This window comes from Otolemur garnettii, unplaced genomic scaffold (assembly GCF_000181295.1).
Source record: "Otolemur garnettii isolate 467f Iridium unplaced genomic scaffold, OtoGar3 scaffold00221, whole genome shotgun sequence".
Taxonomy (NCBI): domain Eukaryota; kingdom Metazoa; phylum Chordata; class Mammalia; order Primates; family Galagidae; genus Otolemur; species Otolemur garnettii.
Window position 1 is genome coordinate 1,337,175 of NW_003852616.1, and position 21,512 is coordinate 1,358,686.

Genomic DNA, 21,512 nt, shown 5'->3' on the forward strand with positions numbered 1-21,512 from the left:
CACTCCTACACTGCTGGTGGGAATGTAAACTAATACGTTCCTTTTGGAAAGACATCTGGAAAACACTTAGAGAACTAAAAATAGACCTGCCATTTGACCCTGCAATTCCTTTATTAAGTATATTCCCAGATGACCAAAAATCGCATTACAACAAAGATATTTGTATCAGAATGTTTACTGCAGCCCAATTCATAATTGCCAGGTCACGGAAGAAGCCCAAGTGCCCATCGATCCATGAATGGACCAACAAACTGTGGTATATGTACACCGTGGAATACTATGCAGCCATTAAGAAGGATGGAGACTTTACATCCTTCATGTTCACATGGATGGAGCTAGAGAATGTTCTTCTGAGCAAAGTATCACGAGAATGGAGGAAAAAGTATCCAATGTACATACCCCTATTATGAAACTAATTTATACCTTTTATATGAAAGCTATAACCAAATAGCCTAAGAATATGGGGAGGGGTGAGGGAGAAGGGGGGTGAATGGGTGGAGGGAGAGGGATTGGAGGGATCACTTCTGAGGTTTACCTTACAAGGGGTACAAGTGAATCTTTCTAAGAGTAGAATGTGAACGTTTTAAAACAATAACTGAGAAAATGACATGAAGGCTGTGTTGACCAGTTTGTTGGAAGTATTTTGGATTGCATGTGAAAACCCCACACTGTACCCCAGAAGTACATTAATGTACATAGTTACCATTCAATTAAAAAAAAAATTTACACTTGAATTTTAAATTTTCTAGGTGTATAAGATTATCCACAAATAATTTTACTCTGTATATTTCAATAATCATATTTTCTTTGACACTGTATTATATTGGCTAGAATTTCTAGAAAAATACTGAATAACAATTATGATAGCAGCCATATTGCCATTAATATTCATTTAAAGGAAATACTTCTAAGGTTTCATCAATATATAAGATGTAGGGTATTGGCTGTTGATTTGATAAATATATTGTCTACCCTTTTCTTGGGGGTGGGGTGAGATAAAAGTCTCATTTTGTCACCCTCAGTAGAGTGCTGTGGCATTGTAGCACACAGCCACCACAAATTCTTGGGCTCAAGTGATCCTCTTGCCTTAGTATTTCATTTTTTTTTTTAGTAGACATGGGATCTCACTCTTGCTCAGGCTGGTCTCAAACTCCTGAGCTCAAGGGATCCACCCCACCTTGGCCTCCCAGAGTGCTAGGATTACAGGCGTGAGCCACTGCACCCTCCCCTGTCTACCATATTTAAAAAAAAAATCCTTGCCTGGCACGGTGGCTCACACCTGTGATCCTGGCACTCTGGGAGGCTGAGGCAGGTGGACTGCCTGAGCTCACAGGTTCCAGACCAGCCTGAGCAAGAGTAAGACCCCATCTCTACTAAAAATAGAAAAAACTAGCCAGGCATTGTGGCATGCACTTGTAGTCCTAGTTACTTGGGAGGCTGAGGCAGGAGGATCACATAAACCCAAGAGTTTAGAGGTTCCTGTGTGCTAGGCTGATGCCCGGGCACTCTAGCCTGGGCAACAGTGAGACTCTGTCTCCCTACTCAAAAAAAAAAAAAAAAAAAAACCCACAAAAAACCCAAAACACACACACAAATTAACAAATGCTACAGGGAATGCAAAGAAAAAGATACTCTTATATAGGCAATCCTTGGTTTGCTGTGTTTTGCCTTGTTACACCTTACAATAGATTTTTTCTAAGGTTGTTGTAACCCTGCTTTGAGCAATTCTATCAATGCCGTTTTCCCAAAACTATGTGGGAACACCATGTTAATTCTCACAATACTGTGAACTTTTTCCTCAGTATTGTATCTGTTCTGGTGACCTGGGTCCAGGGATATTTGGTGTTAGTGTTTTTGTGCAGGAGGAGAGCACCATTCCTAGAGGTACTGCAACACCAGGCTGATGTGTAAAGAGGACAGAGTAAGCTCCCGTTCTACCTCCTTGCTCCAAAATCCATTTAGTATGTATATTGTCTCACATACAGAATCCATCAGACCTTAAACTGTTTAGGACAGATACTACCTTGCTCTTAGCCAAAAGGCCAAAGACAGTGATGTTATTATTATTGATTGTTTTGAGGTGCCACAAACCAAACACATATAAAACAGTGAACTTAATAAGACAAACTGGCTTAAAAGTATTCTTCTTATGACTAATTTAATAAAAAATAAGAGAAGTAAAGCTCTAGTTACAGAGCAATTAACAGTGGGAGAAACAGCTTTCAGAAAACTAGAAGCAGGAAAATGTAGAAACAAAACACTAGCATGAATCTTAAAATGATCCTTTTTTTAAATTTTACTTCAGATTAATATATGGGTACATACAAATAGGGTACATTGTTTGTGGTTGCCAGGTAAAGTCTGAGGTGTAGTTGAGTCCTTTACCCAGGAGGCATGCCACATACCCATGCACTGGGCCCATTAGGTGGGCTTACTGAGCCCCCTCCCCCTTCTTGAACTTAATTGTGGTTTTCTCTCATGTGGTTAAAATGATTCTTTCCTTATCTATGTCTTTTTTTTTTTTTGCAGTTTTTGTACGGGGCTGGGTTTGAACCTGCCACCTTCAGAATATAGGGCCGGCGCCCTACTCCTTTGAGCCACAGGCACTGCCCTCTATGCCTTATTTTTTATTAAATAGAAGAAGAAAACCAACTTACCACAAGTCTCAGATATAAATTAACCTAATTTTATCTCCACATGGAGAGGAAGGTTAAATTTTTTTAGGTATAAAGATATATTACTGGAAAAAAACCCCCAGAAAACCTATACACAGTACCATAAAATTAATGATTGACCTTCTAGAGGTAAACATAGGCTGAGAGGTAAGTATGGCTCTCCAGTATTGTCAGCAGCTACTTTCCAGCCTTGGGATAAGAGTTTCTCAGTCTGTATGTGGCTTGACAACTGTCTGTCATTAGTCAACTTGAACTTAAGGTGGAGCGCGACTTCAGGGACTGCTAACTGATTGTCTAGCTTTTGGCCTTGAACGGGGCATATTTTAAAAAACAAAAGTAACGTGCGCTCCTCTTAAGGACTGCAGCAGACATCTGTTCTTTGCCCAGCCCCTTCTTTGGTTGTCCCTTCTGCAAAGCGGCCATATTTACTTGAGCGTACTCCAAAGATGTTGGGACTCGTATATACTGGGCTATTTATATCGTCTTTCTCAAGAACTTAAATTAGCATATAAAAATAAATATCATGAATGTTGTGCAGAGTTTAGCTGGGGCAGCTGTGTTAGATCATGTGGGAAAAGAAAAAACTGTTAACAGATGGAGAGAGATACAAGATGTCCCAGAACCTGCCTCTGATGTGCCTGCCATAGGGGAAATGAGAAACTGTAGCTGAATGGGCCTTTATTTACAAAATAGTCATTACAAACAGGTGGCCAACACATAGAGAATATTTTGTAAAATTTTATAATAATTATTTTGTAAACAGAGGTACAATTACCTATAATTTCCCATTTCCCCTATGTATGGTGACTTCAGGGGCAGTTTTGTGGACACCCTGGGTAGAGCTGAGATGGTATAAACGTTGACCTTAGGAAGTGACTTTTCTTCCTTTTTGAGGCAGGATCTCACTCTGCCACCCAGGCTAGAGCGCAGTGGTTGCATCATAGCTCCCTGCAACTTCAAACCCCAGGACTCCAGCAGTTCTCCTGTCCCAGCCTTTCAAGTACCTGGGACTAGTTTTTCTATTTTTAGTAGAGATGGAGTCTCATTCTTGCTCAGGCTGATCTTGTACTCCTGCCCTCAATCAGTCCTCTTGCCTTGGCCTTCCAGAGCACTAGGATTACAGGCATGAGCCACCGTGCCCAGGCCGGGTACTGACGTTGCAGTCCCAATTTGAGTGCCTATGTGGCCTGCTGTGTTATATTTTTGGTTCTTCAACACCACTTTTATTTATGTGTGTGTATGTGTATAGGTACATGTGTGTATATATATTTTTCAAATAATCTTTCAGGTTTGTGTGCATGCCATGTGAAAGCCAAATGGCTTAAATTTATAGCTTTAACAATGGGGCAAGACCACTTTCACCCTATATGTTACCCAGAGCTGTATACTGGATACATCTCTAATTCCACTACTTAAACTAGCCTGAGTAGATATGTACTTCAGACAAACCAAAGTACATGACTAAGAAAAAGAATTAAGTCAAGTTTCCTAAAATCACAAACAAAAATAGATATCCTCTCAAAAGAACTATCACTTAAAGCACATGAAGCAGAAATTCATTCAACTCAAGAATAAAAAGCCTTTTTCATATTAGACCTAAGATTTCCATCCCTGTTTTGCCATTGACAAATTATATAACTTGCATAATTCAGGTGGGGTTAAAAAGCCCTGGCCTTAAGCTACTAATCATTTAGTTTACCAGTCAGTCTATGTAATGACTGCCCTGCTAAGGAGTTTAGCTACTGAAAAAGCAAAAGAAGTAATAAATTTGTGACATGCAGAGGAAATACAAAAGGAATTATTTAAGTCCTGGTGTGGTGGCTCATACCTATAATCCTAACACTCTAGGAGGACTGCTGGAGATCAGGAGTTCAAGACCAGCCTGAAAAAGACTGCAATACCCATCTCTACAAAAAATTGAAAAATTAGCCAGAAATGGTGGTACATGCCACCAAGAGGGTGAGGTAGGAGGGCTGCCTCAGCCCAGAAGTTGGAGGTGTGAGTGAGGCTGAGGCCATGGCACTGTAGCCAGGGTGAGAGAGTAAGACTCTGTCTCTTAAAAACAAAGGATTTATTTAAATTTGATTCTGGTTAACAATGAAATGTGGCCTTGGAATTCCTAACAGCAAAGGAAGAAAATCCTGAGCCTAATAAGACACGTCCCTTCATCTGAAAAAGGGACCTCAGAGTCCAACTCAAAGGCAGGTGTGATCTCACGCACAGAGCCTCTCTGAGTGGGAGTAGAGCACGTGAGGGATGGGAGGTTCCAGGAAATGAAGTTCTGGTTACAGAATCACAAATATCCCTAATGAGATGGGAAAGTAGAGCAGTGGCCCCCAGGCCTTTTGGCACAAGAGAACACAGTTTCATGGAAGACAATTTTCCCAGGGAGGGAAGTATGGTTCTGGAACAATTCAAGAGTATTACATCTCCATCTGAGATCATTAGGCAGTAGATTCTCAGAAGGAGCATACAACCTGGATCCTTCACAGATGCAGTTTACAGTAGGGTTTGCACTCCTCTGAGAATCTAATGCCTCCACTCAACGACAGGAGGTGGAGCTGAGGCGGGCAATGAGGAGAGATGAGAGCAGCTTCAATACAGAGGAAGCTTCACTCGCTGGCCTGTGGTCTGATCCAGTTCCTCTATTTGCCCCCAGGGTTAGAGAACCAATTTAAGTTATTTAGGAAGCTCAGATATTTAAAAGAATATGTACAAAAGAAAAGATGACTAATTATGAATACAAATATCAGTGTGTCCCTAGGCGTTGTGGTAGGCGCCTGTAGTCCCAGCTACTTGGGAGGCTGAGGCAAGAGGATCACCTAAGCCCAAGAGTTTGAGGTTGCTGTGAGCTATGACACCACGACACTCTACCAAGGGTGACAAAGTGAGACTCTCTCAAAAAAAAAAAAAAAAATTGGTGCGAACCTTTAGGTATCACAAAGACACAAGCCTAGTAAGAACTCCAAATAATGCTAATAAAACAACAAAAATTTGTAAAGCTATGCTTGTACAAAATAATAATGTTGGGAAAAGACAGCAAAAGGTTAACTAATAACAGAGACAAGAGGACAGTTTCTAAAAATAAAAAATAAAAATAAATGAAAATACTTTCGTCTGTAAGTGAGAAACAACAGACAAAATTGAAAAGAAGTTGAAGTCCGTGAAAGTTAATAAGAGGGTATTAGAACCAACTATATTTAAACATACTTAATACTTTATACCCAAATAAAATCTCAAGGTCCTGCAAAAACTTCAAACACAGAACAAAAACCATTTTAAAATGTTTCACTAGGGCCAGTCATGGTGGCTCACACCTGTAATCCTAGCACCCTGGGAGGCGGAGGCGGGTCACTCACCCAAGCTCAGGAGTTTGAGATCAGCCTGAGGAAAAGTCAGACCCTGTCTCTATTAAAATTAGAAAAAATAGCCATGGCCAACCCTGGTGGCTCACACCGGTAATCCCAGCACTTGGAAGGCCAAGATGGGTGGATCGCCTGAGCTCACAGGTTTGAGACCAGCCTGAGCCAGAACGAGACGCCGCCTCTAAAAATAGCCAGGTGCTGTGGCAGGCACCTATAGTCCCAGCTACTTTGGAGGCTGGGGCAAGAGAATCGCTTGAGCCAAGGAGTTTGAGGTTGCTGTGAGCTATGATGCCAGGAAATTACTCCCAGGGCTTTAGAGTGAGATTCTGTCTAGGGAGAAAAGAAATTCCAGAAAGTACAAGATGATAAGTTTAATACTGATCTCTTAGAAATTTCTGAAAGAGAATATGAAGTGTGTGATTTCTAAACACTTAGGATCTTAAAAAGCCAACACTAGGTCTGGAGTCAACAACGAGGTGAGAAAAAAAGTCCAAATTAATGGAATTTTCCTTCATGATAAAGTTTTCAATAAATTTTGATAAAATTTGGTAATGCTCTATGATGCTCTAGCAGTGACCCTTAACTTCGTACCATAGCCTTATGAGAGAGAGGAGGAGGTGGGACACAAGTACAAGTCAATACATCCACAGCTGGCTGAATGGTTTTCTTTCTGAAGCGTAATAAAATGAGGTCTCTGGCAGCCACAGGTATTGTTTGTGGTCATGTCCTGTTCAGTATCGTTTTCAGGGACCATAATAACCACTAGAAAGTACTTTTCTTTGTACAATATAAGCTAGAAAGTATAGAAAATATTAGATAACACATCTAAAATTCAAAAAGATTCTGTTAACTTGGCATAACAAACTTAAACCAAAAAGCCATACTTAACAGGAATACGCCAACTCTTCTTGCATTTAGATTTACAATATAGCTGTCTAAATATATGAACATTTGAACAATATTTCGTCAAAGACCTTGTTGGTGATAATTTATATTTAGAAACCCATATACTTCAGTGATTTAGAGTGACTAAATGTGCTCTTAAAAACTAATGAAATTTTATGCTATACATTAGAAGATCAGAATTTCAAGAAAACATTTGTTTTGTGAGCTACTAAAATGGCCAATTAAGTCATAAAAGTATAAACTTAGCTTTCTTTCAGAGCATTTAAAAATAAGTTTTATGAGTCTTTTAGACTCACTCAAACTGTAATGCTATCTCTAGTGTTTGTAAAATACAAATCATATGAAATAGTGTTTATCTACAACTCTCATAGCCACTAAAATGAAAAAACACTTCTTTTTTGCCAATTTAATATGTAGCTGAAATGACAGATGAAATTGGAGTTGGAGTAACTATTTAAGTTTTGGGGTTTTTTTTTTTTTTTTTTTTTGAGATAGAGTCTTATTTTGTCATCCTTGGTAGAGTGCTATTGGTATCACAGCTCACAGCAACCTCAAACTCTTGGACTTAAGCAATCCTTTTTGCCTCAGTTTTTCATTTTTTCAGTAGAGATGGGGTCTTGCTCTTGCTTCGGCTGGTCTTGAATTCGTGAGCTCAAGTGATCCACCAGCCTTGGCCTCCCAGAGTGCTGGGATTATAGGCATGAGGCACCACACCTGGCCTATTTAAGAATTTTAAAAGATTTTTTTAGACTATGTGTTCTGATCCAGGACAACATACTTTCAGAAAATTCCTTTTAATTAGTATGTGAAAGTTTTGGTGCAGGCATTACCTAACTTAGTAAAAATGAAGACTAGGTAACCGAGTGTCTCTCTTGTACAATCCTCATTTATGCTAAGGAACTTTTTTTTTTCGCCAGGCTGGGTTTGAACCCACCACCTCTGGCATATGGGGCTGGCGCCCTACCTCTTTTGAGCCACAGGTGCCACCCCTATGCTAAGGAACTTTTACTGATAATAATGATAAAAGGGAAAAGGGGAAGGTCAGAAAAATTTGGACTTCCCCTTAAATTTTTCTTTTTTTTTTTTTTTTGAGACAGAGTGTCATTTTGTCACCCTCAGTAGAGTGCCATGATGTCATAGCTCACAGCAACCTCAAACTCTTGGGCTCAAGCAATCCTCTTGACTCAGCCTCCCAAGTAGCTGTGATTATAGGTGCCTGCCACAATGCCCAGCTATTTTTTTAGCCAGGGTCTCATTCTTGCCCAGACTGGTCTTGAATCCCAGAGCTCAGGGCAATCCACCCACCTCGGCCTCCCAGGGTGCTAGGATTATAGGCATGAGCCACCGTGCTCAGCCCTCCCTAAAATTTTCTGACACTACATTAGAGCTATCATACATTTTAAAAACTGAACTGATGGCTCGGCGCCTGTGGCTCAAGCAGTTAAGGCGCCAGCCACATACACTTAAGGTGGCGGGTTCGAATCCAGCCCGGACCTGCCAAACAACAATAATGGCTGCAACCAAAAAACAGTCGGGCGTTGTAGCGGGCGCCTGTGGTCCCAGCTACTTGGGAGGCTGAGGCAGGAGACTCGCTTGAGCCCAGGAGTTGGAGGTTGCTGTGAGCAGTGAAGCCATGGCACTCTACCCAGGGGGACAGCTTGAGGCTCTGTCTCCAAAAAAAGAAAACCCCTGAACTGATAATGAAATAAGCACTTCAACCCTTTTTATTACTCCACATAATTCAGGAAACAAAAGAAACAACTAGATTTCTTTGTATTAACGAAATATGCAAAGACATCTTAAGCTAAATTTTATAAAAAGACTTGATTGCCTAGGCAATCAATAAGTAACAAGTAAATAACCTATTAAGAGACTCAAGAAACTTCATCCTACATAAATACTAAAATTTCTAACTTTAAAGAGAAAGAATCTTTTATTATGTATTTTATCTCATCTAATGTCAAATTATTAGAAAGAGTAAATCTCTTTGTAGAAGCAAAAACATAAACATGAGTAATTTAGATACATACAGACGTGCACAGTCTTTTGGAAAGTTTTCATATGATGTAGAAGGAAATGTATTTGACTGCTTTTCCTGTTCATTCTGAGTCACAGGTATATGATCTACACAAACACAAAAAACACAAATGTGAGCAACAAGTATACCAACTTAAAAATCACTAGAATATCCAAATAATACCTTCATTTACTAGAGATTCTGCCCATATAAAGCCCCCAAATTAGCAAACATATTAAGATTTCAAAATTGAGCCAAAAAATTACATGTAAATATTTTCAAAACCATTAATATAAGATAAATCACTTAGAATTCTACTAGAGAAATTCCAAATTGCCCTGAACTTGATCTGCATTTTAATCAACCTTTAAGGTGAACATCAAGTATCCCTACTTTTGTATTTAATAACAGAATTCTTCAAGGCTCTATTAAAGATTAGAAATGGAAAGTTTACGTATGTTTTGTTTTTCCATTGTTCTACAACTGTATTTTGGAAGTGGGTTTGAAGTATTTGGGTATTTCTTTTTAGCCTTCTATTTATCTTTTTGTATTTCTTTTTTTTTTTTTAATTGTAAGGTTAGTTTTATTTACAAGTCTTGAAAAATTTACATTTTTTACATGGGTTACTTGTGCAAAGTTAAGAGTTGGACGAGTATAACTGCACAAAAGGTGTCAATGGCACATTAGATAAAACATTCGCAAACCTCGACCCACACTGCTACTTAAAGGTGCTGTATATTTAAAAGTGTAAATATCCAAAGGAAGATGCAGGTGTTGGCTTTAAGGTTCTCATAATGCTGAAAGGGAAGAAAACACCAAAGCAAGCAGTAATAACTCAGGATTTAGTGGAAATTAATTTTCCAGATATAGTCCCTTAATTAAAACTTAAAAAAAAAAAAGATGGAGGACCATTAAGTTTGTTCATCTAGGACAGCACTGCTCTTTTGAAAATATTAAAAGATGTCCACCTTGGCTCAGTGCCCACAGCACAGTGGTTATGGCACCAGCCACATACACCTAAGGTGGCAGGTTCGAACCTGACCCAGGCCAGGTAAACAACTGCAACAAAAAAATAGCTGGGCATTGTGGCAGGTGCCTGTAGTCCCAGCTACTTGGGAAGCTGAGGCAAGAGAATCACTTGAGCCCAAGAGTTTGAGGTTGCTGTGAGCTATGATGCCTAGGCACCCTACTGAGGGCAATATAGTGAGACTCTGTCTCAAAAAAAAAAAAAAAAGATATCCACCTTTCCCTAGCTCAAAAACTGACGAATTTCCATTCCTCTGCTCCCATACCTCTTTAAAACAAAGCAAAATCCCCTCAAACACCAGTATTGAAATTTAGCATAGGAGTGTCCAATGGTATCTTGCACAGAGAGGATGTGTCAGTTACAGTGACTGTTGCACTACATTGGCTGAGACCTTCAACATTCTTCCGACTATTAAACACTATCTTATAGTTCATACCACATAATCTTAGCAGCAAGCAATTTTGAGCTTCCATTAACCTTTCAAAATTGATGTTTACATGGATTTGTTTTTCTGTTTCCTATAGACCATATTCCAAATCCATTCACTCCTAAATCCACTCAACACAAGAGAAGGACGAGCCAGGATGAAACACCGAGCCAGGATGAAACACTTCAGCAAACATTTTGTTAAAATGGCATCCTGGTCACCAAGCTATGCATAAGCCGCACCTGTGTAACAATTCATTTTAAAGGCTTAGTGTAAAGCACAGTAACAAAATTAACTTCTCAGAGCCTGGAGATGAGATACAACAGAAAAGCAATTAAGCATTAGTAATTTTTGCAAGTAACCCAGGTACATTTGATTTCATAGAGGGTGTTTTCAGATGTTCACGGAGAAGACAGAAGGGGCAGGAAAGGCTTGGCAAAGGAAGATGGAAACAGCACAACAGCTACTTTGCTTTTCATAAGGTAAATATAATGACACCGGAGAACAGGAAGGTGACAAACACATCAATATGTATTTTTCTGATACCCGGCCTCTTTTGCTGCACCCAGGGGAAACAATCACGCCAGCTCTGTCCTACTATTGGAGAAACACACTTTTCATATTCCCACTTGTTCTCCTGGTACAGCTGGGCAGCCTGGCTGTTTGCTAGACTACTGGGATTGGGTCCATCCAACAGAGAATGTATGAATGTTAAAATGGAAGACACATCGTAAGCTGGGCTCAATGGTTCTGAAGTATGTCCAGACATATACTACCATCTGCATAGACATTTGGATGAGACATTTTAGAGACAAATCTAACTGTAGGTGGTTTATCTGGATATTCTTCAGCGAATTCTATTGTAAGCTTAAATGTTCTGTCCTTAAATGGAGTCCCTTCAGGCCCCCAAATGATGGAGTTCCAAACCATTATATTGTTCTGGGATGGAGCCCAGCTGACTCCAGCAGGAGGCTCCTCCTGCAACCCCTGGAAATCCTGATGAGGTGCTGCTGAGCCGGGGTGGGGCACACACAGGGGTCTTGGGTTCCTGTGGTAGACAAGGAGGCCGAGGAAGCCAAAGAAGGTGAGGAGGAAGGGCCCAGAGGAGCCACACTGCCTCTCCGAAGTTAAGGGTTGGGCCTTTTGTATTTCTTTACATATCTTTTTACACTTAATTTTATTTCATTTCTTGACTTTTATATTTCATCCATTTTTATCCTCCATTATGAATGTAATCTAGAAATAAATGTGTGTATTTAATGAAAAAAGTTAGAGATTTCCTATTATTATTAAAAGTAGACATGTGGGTCAGTTTATGTTTAGCTTAACACTTTTTCCCATACATTTTCTGCTGACTTTTGAGTCTCACTATGTTGCCCTCAATAGAATGCCATGGCATCACAGCTCACCTTAAACTCTTGGGCTCAAGCAATTCTCTTGCCTCAGTCTCCCAAGTAGCTGGGACTACAGGCGCCTGCCATAATGCCCGGCTACTTTTTTTTTATAGTTGTCATTGTTGTTTAGCAGGCCCAGGAGGGGTTCAGACCCACCAGCCACAGTGCATGTGGCCAGTACCCTAACCACTAAGCTATGGGCACCAAGCCTGCTGACTTTTCCTTATTAACTGATGGACCTAATGTAAAAAGGTTTATTCTTATCCTCACTTAAGATTGTCATGTTGTTGGAAAAAATGATTCAGTGTTATTTGTTATAGCACAATAAAGGCCAGGCACAGTGGCTCACATCTGTAATCCCAGCACTTTGGGGGGGCCAAGGAAGAAGGATCTCTTGAGGCCAAGAGTTTGAGATCAGCCTGGGCAACACAGTGAGAACCTATTTCTTTCTTTCTTTTTTTTTTTTGAGACAGAGCCTCAAGTGTCCCCCTGGGTAGAGTGTCGTGGCATTACAGCTCACAGCAACCTCCAACTCCTGGGCTCAAGCGAGTCTCCTGCCTCCGCCTCCCAAGTAGCTGGGACCACAGGCGCCCGCCACAATGCCTGGCTATTTTTTTTTTTTTTTGGTTGCAGCTGTCATTGTTGTTTGGCGGGTCCAGGCTGGGGATTCGAACCCGCCACCTTAGGTGTACGTGGCTGGCGCCTTAGCCGGTTGAGCTATAGACTCCGAGCCGAGAACCTATTTCTTAAAAATAAAGTGAAAATGGAAAGTAGCTGGGCACGGTGGCATGTGCCTATAGTCCTTTATACTCAGGAGACAGAGGCTGGAGGATTGTTTGAGCCCAAGAGTTAAAGGCTGCAGTGAGCTATGACAATGCCACTACACTCCAGCCTGGGCAACAGAGTGTGACTTTGTCTTAAAGCAAAAAACAAAAAAAGGTACAGTGAACTTTATTCAGGACTATTACAATAGGTATAGGACTACTGCAATGGGATTTTGCCATGAGGGAGGGAGACTGGGCTTAATTCTGACTAGAGCTTGGTCTACTGGGAATTTACAGCCAAGGGGCAGGGGGAGGAGAAGTGGATGGAAAATTACTGAGAGAAAACACCAGGGGACAGAGGGATTTGGGCTAAACCGACCTAACAAGATTCTTGCTGAAGTCAGACTAGGGTGGTCAGATATCAAGGGTAGGGCGTTTTTACTAAATGACTTAGCAGGATTCCTACAAAAATGGGATTTTACAAGGAAGTACAGTAGTCTTCCCTTATACTGAGGGGATACATTCCAATACTGCCAATAGATACCTAGAACCTTAGATAGTCCTGAACTCTCTCTCTATAAACATTACATTGTTAATAAAGTTTAATTTATAAATTAGACACAGTAAGAGATTAACAATAAAAATAAAACAATTGTAACCATATACTGTAATAAAAATTATGTGAATGTGGTCTTTCTCTCTTGTGAAATGCCTTCCTGTCCAGTACTCACCCTTCTTGTAACTGACAAGTGGGCAGCACACACAGCACGGATACACTGGACAAACGGATGGCTCAGGACCAGGCAAAGCAAGACAGGGAGAGATCTCATCCCATTACTCAGACTGGTGCACAATTTAAAACTTAACATTTGTTTTTGGAAGTTTCCATTTAATATTTTCAGATCATGGTTGACCTGGGGTAATGGAAACCTTGGAAAGTGAAATGGTGGGTCAAGAGGTACAACCATACTCAAGACGGGCTAAGAAGGAAGCTCAGGAGTCTGACACAAGTTTGGTCAAGTGAAGTGTCACTGACATCACACTGGGCCTTTAGCATTATAACAATTTTACTAAAACAATAAAAAACATTCAAGTAAATAAAAGAATATTTTAAGTTATACACTAAGCAAGGCTTGAGGATTAGAACAAGACTCCATGTATAAAAATAAACAAATAAACCAAGAAGGCGCCTTGGCTAATGAGGTAGAGAAAGTATGTTTAAAACGTGACAGTTAAAGAGAGGTATAATAATTAATTAGAAATTTTTTTGGATGCCCTTATTTTGTGGCAACTAATTAGAAATTAATTTTTACAAATTAGGAATTTCTAAATTTTTTCCCAGCTTGAATCACTGCATGAGTTATTCACAGCCTGGGTGGTCTATGCTAGATCCAGGATGGCTTGTTTTGGCCTCAACACCAAGTCTTTTGTTTTATTCAGCTTCACAATTCTTTTTAAAATAAATGCAGGAAACTTTTTTATTACTGGAATGTTTCTAATCCTTGTATTTGCCAAAAGTTATCAATTACACAACTCTTCCCATTAATTAAAAACATTTCTCCACCACTGGTAAACAGATATACTGTTATTTTGATAAGTTTGTTACATTTCAGATGAACAAACTATAAAAATGTGAAATTATAATATTCAGCATGCTGACTCATGAAATTACCTCAAAAGATCTAAAACTACTTTTATTGGAAAATAAATCATTTCTGAAAGAAAAAAATGTTTAGAATTGGTTGCCTGTTATTGCCTCTCTTGCAAAACTAATATAATCCCTAAAGGATTCTCTAGTTGTGCTGTACCAACATAAGAATTGTTTTGAAATGAAGACATCTGAGAATTAATAAATGCAGGAAGAGGTATTCTCTGAACTTTCCATTTTCTGTCTAAAGACCAGATACTCAAAAAAAAAAAAACCAAAACCACAAAACAAACAAAAAAAACCCTCAACTGTCATAAATTCCCTCCCCTAAACTTTCATCCACCAAAAAAGACTGACTCTCATCACAGGAGAGCAGAGCAAGTTGGCACACACTCAAACGGGCACTGTTAAAAACTATCATAACCCCCACTTATTCTCCTCAGGGTCCATTTATCTTTCAGAAGTCATCTGTGCTTTCTTAAGTTCTGTCTCTCTCTCCCCCTTTCCTAAAAAGTCATTTGTTCCTCCGGAAAGCCCTTCTTCCCCTCCCTTTCACCTATTAAGGTTGGTATACTACGCTCTCAAATCTCACTACTGCTTTGGGTATTCACTTCTTACTGTGATGTTCCTATACATATGTATAGGGATAAAATTAAAAGTTAACAGTGTTATATGCCTTTTTCCTTAATCTGTTTTTTGGGCCAGGTGTGATGGTGCTTCACATCTGTAATCCCAGCACTCTGGGAAGGTGAGGTTAGAGGACTGTCTGACCTCAGGAGTTTGAGACCACACCACCCTGAGCAGGAGTGAACCCCTATCTCCAGTAAAAATAGAAAAATAAGCAGAGCATTGTAGCAGGTGCCTGTAGTCCCAATTACTTGGGAGGCTGAGGCAGGAAGATTGCTTAAGCCTAGGAGTTTGAGGTTGCAGTGAGCTAGGCTAAGGCTACTGTACTCTAGCCTGGGGCAAAGGAATGAAACTCCATCTCAAAATAAATAAATACATGAATGAATGAATAAATGAAAAGCTGTCTTTTGTCAGTTTAATTCACATTCACAGCCTCAACCCCCAGTCACTGGGAGAGGCAAAAAGTTTTCTTTTCCTCCTTAGGATAGTGGTGAAAAAAAAAGGTTTCCTCCTCTATAATTCTAAGTGCTAGTTGAAGGCTATTGTGAAAGAGAGACTGTTTTCTTCAAGAAGCTACTTTTTTGTTGTTTTTTTTTTTGAGAGAGTCTCATTCTCGCTCTGTCACTCTGTGTAGAGTGTTATGGTGTCACAGCTCATAGAAACCTCAAACTCCAGGGCTCAATTGATACTCCTACCTTAGCCTCCAGGGTACTGGCACTACAGTTGCCCACTACCATGCCTGGCTATTTTTTCTATTTTTTTTTGAGACAGAGTCTCATTATGTCACCCTTGGCAGAGTGCCATGGCATCACAGCTCACAGCAACGTCAAACTCTTGGGCTCAAACAATTCTCTTGTCTTAGTCTTCCAAGTAGCTGGGACTACAGGCACCCGCCACAACACCCAGCTATTTTTTTGTTGTTGCTGTAGTTGTCATTGTTGTTTGGCAGGCTCAGGCCAGGGTTTGAACCCCTGCTGTAAGTGGCCAACGCCCTAACCACTGAGCAAATGGCGCTGAGCCTAGTCTTTCTATTTTTAGTAGAAAAAAGATCTTGCTCTTTCTCAGGCGATCTACCTGCCTCGGCCGCTCAGAGGGCCAGGACTACAGGTATGAGTCACCACATCCAGTCCAAGAAGCTATTCTTCTAAAACTACACTTTAGCTACTAAAATTGAGAATGCTTTTGAATAACAAAAGGTTAAAGAAACAGAGTGGTGATGCTAGGCTACATTTTCAGAGATTTAAAAGCCTTAAGGATCAAAATCATGACAGTAAAATAAAAATTATCCAAATTTGTTAGGCCAGGCACCGTGGCTCATGCCTATAATCCCAGTACTCGGGAAGCTGAGAGCTCACAGGTTTGAGACCAGCCTAAGCCAGAGCAATACCTCATCTCTAAATATAGCCGGGCATTGTGAAGGGTGCCTGTATTCCCAGCTACTTGGGAGGCTGAGGCAGGAGAATTGCTTAAGCCCAAGAGTTTGAGGTTGCTATGAGCTGTAACGCCACAGCACTCTACCCAGGGCAACAAAGTGAGGCTCCATCTCAAAAATAAATAAATAAATATAATTTGTTGACGATATCTAATAGCATTAAATAAAATCTAATGAATGCACTTCCTCAATACACTGGCAAATTTGTGATAGAATATGATCTATGGAATAGTGATTCTGATAAAATAACTTCCATTTTTCTTTTTACATCTTAGTACATGTAACATAATAAGAAATATATATTTGGTCTGTGAAAATAAATAATTTCAAAGCTATTGGAACCACCTGAAACCCTGACAGGTGACTGTGATCTGAGTCACATAAGGTCAACAGCTTATGTTTCTTAGATTATAGATTACTTGATTTCCTATTTTTCTTGTTCTGTACAATGACAAGAGTAAAAGGAGGTTGGAGACAAAAATCTCCTACCTTGTTAATTAATGGCCCTTGTTATAGATTAACTTTCCCCTAGTTATCCTACTTTGCTTAGACCAGATGACAGAAAACCCTTACTATTATATCCTCTGTAAAAAATGATAAATGTAACCTTTCCCAAAAGAAACACCGCCTATAACTGATCAAATTGCCGTAAATATATGCCAACCTTGTATGAAAATGCTGTAATCCTGCTAAAAATTCCCATCTCTGCCTATATAAATGAAATCTTAACATTGACTTGGGAACACTTGACTATATTCTTTTAGAGGCAGTGTTTCTGGATAGGTCATCCCTCAACTTTGTGCTTGAATAAACTCCCTTTAAGTTAGAATCTGACTTAGGCTGACAGGTCTCTGCCCTGGCTCCTGACAGAGTTGTAAAACCCTTATTATTTCCTGAGTGAAAGGCTGACAGGAGCATCATCTGGTATCATATTTGGTCTTTGTCCCCATTTCTTCATACAAGAGCCTCTAAGATCTTTAGAATCTCTGGCATGATAAGCGTTTCTTTGGTTATGCTAATGAGATGACTGAAGATGTGGGTCCCTAGACAGCTTCAGGATGTGGGCTAGTTGTCAGGAAGATCAAGCCACTTCCACCAAAGCACTTTAGAACTTTTTATCTTCTACCCTGCCCTCATCTCCAGATAGGGGAAAGGAACAGGAGACTGAGCTAATCACCAATGGCCAATAACTTAATGTATCATGTCTATGTTATGAGACTGCCATAAAACCTCTGAATGACCTTTCAGGGAGGTGAATACATCCACGTACAGGGTGGACAAGGGCGGGCAAAGTCCACAGGGAGAAAAGGTCCCATATTCAGGGTCCTTCCAGACTTCCTCCTCTTCATCTGTATCCTTCAGAACATCCTTCATAATAAACTGTTACTAGTAAGTAAAGTGTTTCCCAGAGTTCTGCAAACCATTATAGCAAATTTAGGGAATCTGTGGAGCGGTTGTGTGAACCCCAGATTTGTAGCTGAGTTAGTCAGAAAAGTCAGAGCCCAGGACTCATGACTGGCATTTGTAATAGGAAAAAGTTTTGTGGGACTGAGCCCTTGACCTGAGGGGTCTGTGCTAACTCTGGGTAGTGGCAGAATGGAATTAAATAGTACACCATTGGTGTCCACAGAAAATTGCAGAATTGCTTGGTGTGGAAAACTCACACATTTGGTATCAGAAGTATTACGAATAGAAAAACAGTTTTAATATTTATCACTGATTCTTCTAAATTGAATTCGTTTAGAACTTGAAAGACTGATAGTCTAAAAACAATCTAAAAATTATCCACCAATGTATTTATTTATTTATTTTTTAAAGAGACAGAGTCTCACTTTGTTCCCCTCAGTAGAGTGCTGTGGCGCCACAGCTCACAACAACCTCCAGCTCTTGGGCTTAGACGATTCTCTTGCCTCAGCCTCCTGAGTAGCTGGGACTACAGGTGCCTGCCACAACGCCAAGCTATTTTATTTTTGTTGCAATTTGGCCAGAGCAGGGTTCCATCCTGCCACCCTGGGTATATGGAGCCGGCACCCTGCTCACTGAGCCACAGGTGCCGCCCTCCACCAACTTATTTATATTAGAATATATTGGTCTAATAGTATTCTTCACAGAAAGCATAGTAGTTAAGTCTTAAGATTTCTAATTACTGTCTTTATATGGGAAGGTTTTTTGAAGATGACACACTTGTTCATTCTCTCCCTAGGATGCCTAGCTGGTACACATTTCCTATCTCTGGATGAGTAGGACTTTTCCTTTTTTTTTTTTGAGACACAGCCTCAAGCTGTCCCCCTGGGTAGAGTGCCGTGACATCATAGCTCACAGCAACCTCCCAACTCCTGGGCTCAAGCGAGTCTCCTGCCTCAGTCTCCCAAGTAGCTGGGACCACAGGCGTCTGCCACAATGCCTGGCTATTTTTTTTGGTTACAGTCGTCATTGTTGTTTGGTGGGCCTGGGCTGGATTCAAACCCTCCACCTTAGGTGTATGTGGCTGGTGCCTTAGCCATTTGAGCCACAGGCGCCGAGCCAGGATCTTTCCTTTAATAGAGAAAACTGTGATTGACGTAACTTATAAATGTGGAACCTACATTTTATTTTCAATTATCTTTGATTAACCTGATATATGAAGGCTGGCCTGCCTCCTGGCTAGAAAACACCAGAGAACCCTCTGGACTGGGATTAAAGATATACATACCCTTTATCAAAGCTGAACTGTTACTTATAGTTGCTTCATTCACTAGAATCATTGCTTGAATATATTCTGTTAAGGAAAGAAAAAAAGGAATAAAAGCATAACCATCGTCTTTATTCATGCTGCCAGCTACTGTCCCAAACAATTTTCATAATTTATTTCATTTGATCTTCATTATTCCCCTCAGAGGTTAGACTATCTGTATTAAAGACGAGGAAACTGAGGCTCAGAGGTTAAACTGTTTATTCCCAGCCACTCAGCTAGGACATAGAACTGGATTCCAACTTAGATATGTGTACATATGACTAATGAAGGATTGAGAAGGAACATTAAAATAAAAAATAGTACCAACTCTTTTGGCAAATATATAATAATGCAATAAGAATATTCAGTAAGTATAAGCAGAGTGTTGGGAAAAATTTACTTTACGCCACATGTCCTAATGTAGTGAAGGAGAATTCAGTACTGAAGTCTTATGTTCTGCAGCCAACCAGAATTGAACACAAAGAGAAAAAATAAGAACTTGGATGACTGAACTGACTGCCTATGCAAAACACAAATTTTGCTTTCAGAAGACTAGTAGAGACAGCTCTGTTTAAAGCAGGCAAAATATGGTTATATGTACTGCTATATATACATAAAAAATTAGTTGTCTCTGAATGATGGGGTAATGCATAATTTTTCTGTTATTTTTTTGTAAGTGCCAAATGTCATATAATGAGTATCTTTTACTTTTGTAGCATTTCTTGCCAAAAGACACAAAGGTGTAAAAGCAGCCTGAGAGGCTCGGTGCCTGTAGCTCAGTGAGTAGGGCACCGGCCACATACACTGAGGCTGGCGGGTTTACGGCTGGCCCAGGCCTGCTAAAGAACAATGACAACTGCAACAAAAAAATAGCCAGGTGTTGCGGTGGGCGCCTGTAGTCTCAGCTACTTAGGAGGCTAAGGCAAGAGAAACACTTAAGTCGAGGAGTGTGAGCTTGCTGTGAGCTGTGACATAAGGGTACCCTACCAGGGCAACATAGTGAGACTCTGTGTCAAAAAAAATACTAATAAACAAAAAGCAGCCTGAGATAAAAATAAATTCAGTAGCTATTATTCACAAATAACTATATTCACTTAATTTAAAACAACTATGTTGGAAATAGAATTAGACTGTATTAACAGAGGGCAATGTTAAGTATTAAGTGTTTATACGGCTCCATACCTTTATTTGTTGCAGACCCATCTTTAATCTTTTGTTTCAGTGTCTGTAGCACACTTTGTACTTTTTCAAATATGAAGTCTACTTTTCCATCATCTTCTAGCTCCATCCAGAAAGTTTTTGCATCATCTATAATAAAAATAAGTAAAAAGCCTAAAGGTTTAATAAAAATATATTATTTATATAGAAATAATGTATTATAGAATAGTATATAGAAAATCTATACAAATATATTATTTAATAGAAATATATTCCCTAAGGTACATGTTTCAAAACAAATCTACTTGGTTTCTAAATAAAATCAATATTCAACTGGTATATCACTTTCCTTAAGAAGAAGACTTTCAGCAGTAAATGTTTCCCTGTTTTTAAAAAGAACTAGACACAAGCCTGTAATCCCAACACTCTGGAAGGATGGACTGCTTAAACTCAGGCTCGAGATCAGCCTGAGTAAGAACAAGACCCTGTCTCAACTAAAATAAAAACAGAAAAACTGGGTATTATGCTCCTGTACTTGGAAGACTGAGGCAAGAGCATTGCTTGAGCCCAAGAGTTAGAGGTTGCTGTGAGCTGTGGTTCTAGGCACTCTACACCCAGGGTGACAAAGTGAGACTTTTTCTTAAAAAAAAAAAAAAAAAAAGAACTAGACACAAAGACTATTATCTAAGTATCTCATCTATTTCTGCTAATTTTTAAAATACATACTGAAAAGTTAAAGACATTATTTCTGGACTGGAAAACAGAAGGAATAACTCCAGAGTGGTAGAGGAGTGTATGTATTTTTTTTTTTTGCAGTTTTTGGCTGGGGCTAGGTTTGAACCTACCACCTCCGGTATATGGGGCTGGTGCCCTACTCCTTGAGCCACAGGTGCATGCATTTTTTAGAGTTTCAGGGAGATAAACCTCCACTAGATATGATTTCAGAATGAGGTTTCTCAATGATTACAACACTACTGTTAAAAAAGTGTTCTATGTTAACTTTTTTTTAGAAACAGGGTCTCAATTTATCATCCTCGGTAGAGCGCAGTGGCATCTCAGCTCACAGCAACTTCCATCTCCTGGGCTTAGGCAATTCTCTTGACTCAGCCTCCTGAGTAGCTGGGACTACAGGCACCTGCCTCACTGCCCGGCTATTTTTTTTTTTTTTTTTTTTGTGTGTGGTTGTTGTTGCAGTTTGGCCCGGGCCGGGTTCAAACCTGCCACCCTTAGTACATGGGGCCTTTAATTACATGAAGCAATGTTTAACATTTTTACTGATAAAATTATATAAATGAGCATTTCTGATGCTCAACAAACACCTTAATCAAAATTTTCCTAGAGAAATACTCCTTTCAAAAT

General features: G+C 39.8%; 1 protein-coding gene, 1 non-coding gene and 1 pseudogene across 5 annotated transcripts in view; all 3 read right to left on the minus strand.

Annotated features, from left to right (window-relative positions):
* LOC100948578 (histone-lysine N-methyltransferase SETDB2) overlaps positions 1–21,512 on the minus strand; it is a 104,794-nt gene that overhangs the window by 74,079 nt on the left and 9,203 nt on the right. For all 4 annotated transcript variants that reach the window (XM_023508077.1, XM_023508075.1, XM_003801806.3 and 1 more), the window contains exons 2-4: positions 20,178–20,303; positions 18,975–19,040; positions 8,977–9,070 (exon numbers count right to left, since the gene is read on the minus strand). In XM_023508077.1, coding sequence (XP_023363845.1) covers positions 8,977–9,070; positions 18,975–19,040; positions 20,178–20,303 — 286 coding nt within the window. The remainder of the gene's footprint in view (positions 1–8,976; positions 9,071–18,974; positions 19,041–20,177; positions 20,304–21,512) is intronic.
* LOC111722162 lies at positions 1,863–2,056 on the minus strand. Its single transcript, XR_002771079.1, has one exon. It is a non-coding gene; the product is annotated as a U2 spliceosomal RNA (small nuclear RNA).
* Positions 10,893–11,410, minus strand: LOC105888203 (annotated as a pseudogene).